The following is an 8,103-nucleotide window of genomic DNA, read 5'->3' on the forward strand; positions in this document are numbered from 1 at the left end:
TTAAAAGTAACATCACTACTAAAATGTGAATGAGGAATGAAGCCTTAGTTAATGCCAAAGGTAAAGGTTCCATTTCGATCAATTGAAAAAGAAGCGGTAAGCAAATTTATGATGTTCTTTATGTTCGTGGCTTGAAAGAAAAATTGCTTAGTGTTCTTCAACTCATGGAAAATGATTATTCTCTTGTGTTTATAGATAATTATTGTAAGATTTATGAGAAAATTGAGCCAAATCAAGTCATTGTTTAAGTAAAGATAATAAAAAGAAATTTTCCTTTACAATGTCATTACAATACATTGAAAAATGAAGTTGTAGATGATTCATGATTTTGACACAAAAGATTGTCACTTGAATTTTCATGGTTGGAACCTTCTCAAGCAAAAACACATGGTGCATGACCTTCCTAAGATACTGAGGTGGATCCATGTGAAATTTGCATAATGGGAAAGACTTTTTCAAAAGAAAAGCATTAGAGAGCAAGTGTACTTTCGAAACTAATCCATACAGATATTTGTGGATCAATAAAGACTCCATCTCTGAAAAGCCAAAGGTACTCTATAATATGATTTTCAAGAATGACTTGGGTTTATTTCTTGAAAGAAAAATTAGAAGCATTTGCTACATTCAAAAGGTTGTAGCATCAAAACCATTCCTAGTGACAGAAGAGGTGAATAGACAAATCGATAATTTGAAGAATGTTTTAAAAATGAAGGCATACAAAAGCAACTTACAGTAGGATATACTCCTCTGACAGAAGAACTAAAACCATTGTTGAAATGGCCAGAATAATGATGAATGAATAAGGGTTGCCAACATATTTTTGGGCAGAAGTGTACATACACCAGTATATATCTTCAATAGGTGTCCGACAGAGGCATTGAAGGACAAAACGCCAGTTGAAACTTGAAGTGGAATGAAACCTTCTGTGAGTCATTAATTTTTTTTTTGGATGTATTTGTCATGCTCATATACCTGCTTAGAAAAGAACAAAATTGGATGAAAAGAGTCAAAAATGTATATTTCTTGATTAGAGTGATGTGACAAAAGGCTATAGGCTTCTCGATATCAAAACTAACAAACTTGTTGTTTGTAGAGAAGTTATTTTTTTTATGAAAAAACAACATGAAATTGAAAAATTAAAAGGTGGCGAGTACTTCTATCATTTCTTTAGATGTGTCAAATCTCCAAGAGGAACAAAAATGTTGAGTGACATTTATCAAAGATGCAACTTTGTCGATGTTGAGCAACAAAATTATAAAGAGGAAATAAGGCATGATGTTTGGAAGAAAGTCATGGCAAAAGATATTCAGATGATTGAGAAAAATAATACTTGGGATCTTGTGTATGTATCCAAAGAAAAAGAAGTTGTAAGTCTAAAATTAATTTACAAAATCAAACTCAATAAAGAAGGAGATATTCAAAAGCACTAAAGAAAGTTGGTTGCTAGAGATTTCATGCAAAAATCAGGTATTGATTCTTATGGAACTTGCTCTCCCGTTGAACTTCTTGAGACAATTAGAACCGTGATTGTGTTTGTTGCACGAAATAAATGGATATTTTTTCAACTTGATGTTAAATCTATGATTATAAATGAAAAGTTTAATTGGTTATTCTGATAGTGATTGAACTAGAAGTACAAATGACATGAAAAGTACTTCTGGTTATTCTTCATTATTTAGTTCAAGTATTTGTTTTTGATTTTCAAAAAAGTAAAGTGTTGTTGCTCAATCCACTGACGAATTAGAAAATGTCTCAACAGTTAAGGCTACTTCTCAAGCTATTTGGCTTAGAAATTTTTTTGAAGACATTGATGAAAAGAAAAAAAAAGGAGGGATTGTTTTGTATTGTGATAACAAATAAGTAATTGTCGTTGCAAAGAATCTGGCCAACCATGAAAGATTGAATCATATTTTCATCAAGTATCATTTTAACCGGGAAGCTCAAGATACAGGCGAAATTCAGTTGCATTATTGCTAGACATGAGAACAACTTGATGACATCTTCATCAAAGCACTTATCCAAGAGAAAAAATTTGCTATCTTCGAGAACACATTATAGTTGTCAAGCAAATGCATTACGAGGGAGTGTTGGAATTAATGCATTAACAAGAATATTATCTTTGATGTTTAATCTTTCTATATTATCTCTTAGCTTTTCAAGAAGTTTTTTAGGAGTTTATGATACATGTATATAGTAAATTGTAATACATGTATCTATAGTTATTTGTGCAAGATCTTTGATTTGATATTTTGAATAGTATAAATATAGATGTTGTTGATGAGTGTAATCATCTCAAGTGGCGTTAAGTAGCCTAATAAAACTTGAGCATTCTCTAAGAAAGTATTTTCCTTTTATATTTTCTACAAAGACAAGGAAAAATGATGAAATTTTTTTTATAAACATGATAGAATAAGACGGGTTAAATCATAGCGGATCAAGACTTGTCCCACTACCATCCCTACTAAGCATACATAAGGCATCTATCCACAAAAAAAAAAGATAGGAAAAAAGATATTGATAGAAAAAATGATTTTTCAAGGTCAAGAAAAGCAGCTCTTTCACGTGGAAGAGATCACTACAATAGAAACATAGAGCTAAAATTACATTAAAAAAAAGTAACTCTTGATACTAAAAACTTTAATTTATAGGGGTTTTAGCCAATCGACCAAAATACATAACAGCTTCCGTTCTACATGTACAGTTCAATGTCTCTCACAATATAGTTGGTATGAATTCAATTTTCCGTCTTTTTCTGTCTTCTTCATGATCCCCAATATAATAAGAAAAAGTTTTAAAAAGAAAAGATAAAGTGACTTACAATTTGATGATCAACATTTTTTATGACGCTGAAAAACATAGCATTAACTTAAATTGAAAAAGCTCAACCTTGAAAAAAATGAAATGGTACACAAACAATGAACACTTTAACTTGGCCACTAAAGAAGACAAAGAACGTAACGAACCAGTGACTAGGCCAAGAGGGATTTCAAACTTTGAGACTCAACCACATTTGAATTTCCCTGCCACCATACTCGCGCAAAGTGATGGAAAGCCTTTTCAGTGGGATGATAAGAGTCAAATATTGCATGCTCCTTCACATTTTTGCACAACTCATAAGCCTCTGCCATTCCACAACTACCAAATCCTCTATATGGACCAAACCCACAGCATGCCGCCTTTGCTTCTTTGAAACCTTTAACACAATAAAAGTATCATTGTTATGATCTCCATCCCCTTTGATTTACCTTAACATTAGGTTGTACTAGTGTAAATTATCAGATTATTTGGTAGATAATTAAGTACTTCTTCGTCTCAATTTATATGAGTTAGTTTGACTTGACACAAAATTTAAGAAAGAAAGAAATTTTTTTGCGACTTGTGGTCTGAAATAAGTCATAGTTATTTGTATGACTAGAAATCATTTCATTAAAGGGCAAAATGAAACTTTAAAGGTTAATTTTTATTAAATATAGAAACATGTCATTCTTTTTTATACTGACTAAAAAGAAAAGTAAGTTATATAAAGTTGAACAGAGCAAGTACTATATATGCCATTGTCGTTACAAAGTGAGTGCTAATATGAAAACATAAGATAGTTTACCTGCTATAACGAGTTAAAATATTTTTAACGTAATGTAATTATATTAGGTGGTAAAGTAATAGGAACGCACCATATGTTGAAGGATCTTCAAAGAGTTCATTAAGAGCATCAAAGATACTGAAGAATGAGTACTCGAAACCTCTTAATTTCTTCTTCAACTGTTTAAATTTTCGCGAAAGAGCTAAATTGTGCTTCTTTACTACAGAGTTGAGTTCATCCAAGCAATCACTATGAGGACCTTCCTTAAGAAAAGCAAGACCCCTAAATCTTGGTAAACAACCCAAAGGCAGCAAATCCTGGATCCCAAATTTTCTCCCACCTAACTTGTGTATTTCCTGGTTTGAAAAAAACTCGACAAATTACTTATATAAACATGTTCAATGTACGAATTAAAAATACGTATTTGGTTACCATCATGACCGTAACGAAGCTATCCATCACCATATTCATGTATTCGTGCTCTGTTGCATAAGCTAAGCAAGACATGTCTGAAGGTATATCTGGAATGTCATAAAGACGTAGATAATCGTTGTTGCCTATGCTGAACAAGTAGACTGCATTGGATAACAATGCCTTTGAACCTTTTTTCCCTAGTTGTGCCTTCAACTTTTTTCTTATAATCTTAAAATTGCCTAATTGAGTATTTAGGGAGATCACCTGTAAGGTCAATTAAGATTGTAAGAGAAAACAATATTTGTAAAATAAGGTCATACAATTTCTTTGAGAGACATTATTTGTTGATTTGGTAAATAATGTATCTAATAACATAACATAAGAAATTTAACTAATACTAATCGTGTAAAAATATATTTATGTATATATAATAACTTAAATTCTTGTAATATGGAGTATTATTTATTGGGGAAGAGTTAACAAAAAAGTAGTGAGTCAATCGCTACTGAAAAAATCACTATTTTTTCATTGAAATGTTAGGTGATTATTTCTAAAGATATTTGATTGTATCACTTGGAAAGAATGGTAATTAAAAAAATTATAAAATTTCTTACTATTTCAATGATTTGTGGTGGGAAAAACATGTATTCCTAATAGTGAATGTTCAATTAAGAAAAGTTATCTGCAAAACACTTTTCTAATATTGTTAAACGTTATGAAATTTTTGTTGTTTTTTTAAATATTTCCAGTTGCATCTATTTATATAGAAAATCACTTTATTTCTTAACCCAAATGATGTAACGTAAAATACAACCGAAAAATAATATTAGCTGAGTGAATGGTGAAATGAACTCCAAACATTTATAACATTTTATATTATAGAAGTACAACTATTCAACTTTACCAACCTTTTCACTGTAGGTTTCATCTAGACAACCAGCACCAGCAGATGCAAAGTTCACTCCATGATTAATTGAATGATTGTGAAGAGCTTGGTAAAATGATGGAATCATTGGTAAATTTGCAAATTCCGCTAATAGTGATAAAAATAATAATTACACCGTCAGTACATAAAACTTTTAAGTTAAACTCAAAAAATATAGAATAAAAAATTATAGAGGTGTGAAGGTACCAATAAAATCAGGGACGAGGCGGCCATCAGAAAATCTGCCAGTAGGATGCTTAAAATATGATTTTCCATATGGCTCAAAATTTGCTTTATAAGCTGAAGGATTGATTATGTAATTATTGTTTCCAGGATCAAACATGGAGTCTCCAAACACAAAAAGAGTTGTTGTCACTTTGTTTTGTATATCAAAACAATTAATTGGGAAATTAAAACAAGCTAGGGATATCAAAATGCAGAGATGGAAGCCTAGATTTCCCATGGGAGGACAGGGCAAGATTAAAATTTGAAACTTACTCAATTGTGCTGAATATACTTTGAATGGGATTTTATAATGGGAAAAATGACAAATATACTCAGTAAATGATATGCAAATAATCTCGTCATATTTTTGGAATATTGGTGCTCCTAGTCTCCTACCATTTAAAAACCAGAGCATATATGTACTTCACTTTGATGGAAGACCAAATAGAGATACGTGACGCAATTCTACGAAAGGACCCGATTTGACCAATTAATTAAACCCAAAATTTTAAAAACCACCCATATCCGCCCATCTACCCACTTAACCCATATCCGCGTGTAATTCTTCTCTTTTCAGAACTCCAAAATCCCCGAGAGATTTGTTATTAACCCGCAAAAAATCCACCAAAAAGCCACAAAAATGGAAGATTTAGACACCCAAATGGTCAAAATTTTGAATCAAAAGTAGAAATGAATAGACAAATTGGGTGAAAAATGAGAAGAACCAATAGAAAGTGCAGGCTTTGGTGGCCAACCCATCTTTCTTGTTTAAATCGAGTAATTTGCATTCATATGCTTTCTTGTTTGGTTGGTTCATCTCATTTGATGCTTCTTTCGACATTGTTGTTGCTTTCGCTTGCAATGAATCTTCACTTCTTTCCATGACATCCATATGAATTTTGAGTTGAAATTTCTTAATTAATCCTACAAAGATTCATAATTTTTCAATGCTCGTCTGATACGACACTAAGGTGACGGCGTTCGTGGAGAATCGCCGGATGAAGAAGCTCACTGGTGTGAAAAGCAAGGAGATCCTCATATGGGTTACAATTTTTGATATTTGAAGAAAAACTTTTAGGGGAACTACAGGGCAACACATCAATTTCTATACACTTGGGTTGAACAATTGGAGGAGGAGATAAGATGGTGAGTAATGGGTTATACGGGTGGGTTAAGTGGGTAGATGGGCGGATATGGGTGGTTTTTAAAATTTTGGGTTTAATTAATTGGTCAAATCAGTTTCCTCCGTAGGATTGTGTCATGTGTCTCTATTTGATCTTTGGTTAAAATAAATAGCATATTCCAAAAGTATAACAGATAATATCTATGTACTATTTATGATAATTCATCATATATTTGTCTTTTTTTCCTTTTATAATTAATGCCCACCTTATTCACGTTCTTTTTTTAGAGTAGTATTTTTTTTTATTTAAGGTGGTTTGTATTAGAGGGCATATCTTGGATTTTGAAAAGATATTACAATTTGGTTTGATTTCATTAATTTTTTAATATGATAATAATTTGACGACCAAGAATACAATGTTAATGGGATAAAAAAAAATCTCGGGCTCATTTATCTACTATTTAAAGTTGACCTTTATTACATTTTTATTTTATTTTTTATTATAAATAAATGGGAATTGATAGAGCCTTCTAATAATTAATGTTCACATCAATAAGTCAAACTAATAGTAATTTCAAAGATAACTGACAGAAGAATCTAATTATTGGAGGCCCCATAAAAATAAAATGAAAAAATGCAAGTGAATATTAGGACCATCTTTAACCCCTCTAAAAAAAACCGAGAATTGGATATCCAATCATACTCTAAAAAACTTTCTATTTTCTATTACTGCTTCTACTCAATAATAGTTGTCCAGCATTGACTAGACACATCTCTTAAAAAATAATAAATAATAGGGGAAATATTACTATATTATTCTTTAATTTTATTAAATTTAATGTTTTGATAAATGTATTAGATGATAAATAATACTCATTCCGTTTATTTTTACTTGTCACACTTTGACTTGACACATCTATTAAGAAAATAATTATTAATATAGATATTTTTATCAAACTATCCCCTATTAAATGATATCTTAAAAGTAATTTAAAAAATAAGTATTTAATGCTAAGGGTAACACATGGAAAAATATAATTTTTTTTTTATATATCAAAAGTGGCAAGTAAAAATGAAAATCTATTTTAGGTTTAAGTGACAAGTAAAAGTGAATAGAGGGAGTATTTAATTGGTAGGGTAAAATAGACACGAAATGTAAATTATCTCAAGATTTTTTAAATTGAACAAATATTGTTGGACAATTATTTTTAGTATAATTGACAACTATTGTTGGACAGAAAGTAATAGAGAGATGAATTGTAGTTCTCCAACCTCTCTATTTCACTTTTTCATTATTTTAAAATAATTTCTATTATCTTGTAATAACATAGTATTTTTTCATAAAGGCTATTAGTTAACTTTCTAATATTTGTAATTCTTTTAAAATGTAATACAATATTTTAAAAAAATATATTATTTAATATATACTACTTTGATCTCGAATTAACACTATTTCAAATATTTTTTTCAATTTTCGTCCCTTTAAGTGATAATTTGATGTTATTATTAATTTTCACCATAAAGAATGCACAAAATTTAAATGATTAGATGACAATTTTAATTTAAAATTACAATACATAACATAATAATTTAAATACAAAATAACAATACAATACATAACATAATAATTTTAAAAGCCCCAACAATAATTTAGTAATCCGATATGTCGTTTTCAGATTTAGCAATATTCAGAAAGAAATTAGTGTATGATCCAGAGGATTGTTGTGCTTGTGATTACGACTGTGCTTGTTGATTTCTTTTTGAATTATTCGTAGTTGTTCATAAAAGTTTTAGACAGAAATATAATTTTATATTAAATAAAGAATTTGAAAAAAA

The 8,103-nt window shown here is 30.0% G+C and overlaps 1 protein-coding gene across 1 annotated transcript; it reads right to left on the reverse strand.

Moving 5' to 3' along the window:
• Window positions 1–2,633: 2,633 nt before the first annotated feature.
• LOC125857101 (GDSL lipase-like) lies at window positions 2,634–5,526 on the reverse strand. The gene is made up of 5 exons (XM_049536771.1): window positions 5,127–5,526; window positions 4,903–5,027; window positions 4,013–4,258; window positions 3,672–3,936; window positions 2,634–3,193 (listed from the first exon to the last, which is right to left on the reverse strand). Exons 1-5 carry the CDS (start codon window positions 5,380–5,382, stop codon window positions 2,970–2,972), a joined length of 1,116 nt encoding a protein of 371 aa, XP_049392728.1. The 5' UTR covers window positions 5,383–5,526; the 3' UTR covers window positions 2,634–2,969.
• Between the last annotated feature and the right edge of the window lie 2,577 nt (window positions 5,527–8,103).

The sequence above is a fragment of the Solanum stenotomum genome, chromosome 2, assembly GCF_019186545.1.
Source record: "Solanum stenotomum isolate F172 chromosome 2, ASM1918654v1, whole genome shotgun sequence".
Taxonomy (NCBI): Eukaryota; Viridiplantae; Streptophyta; class Magnoliopsida; order Solanales; family Solanaceae; genus Solanum; species Solanum stenotomum.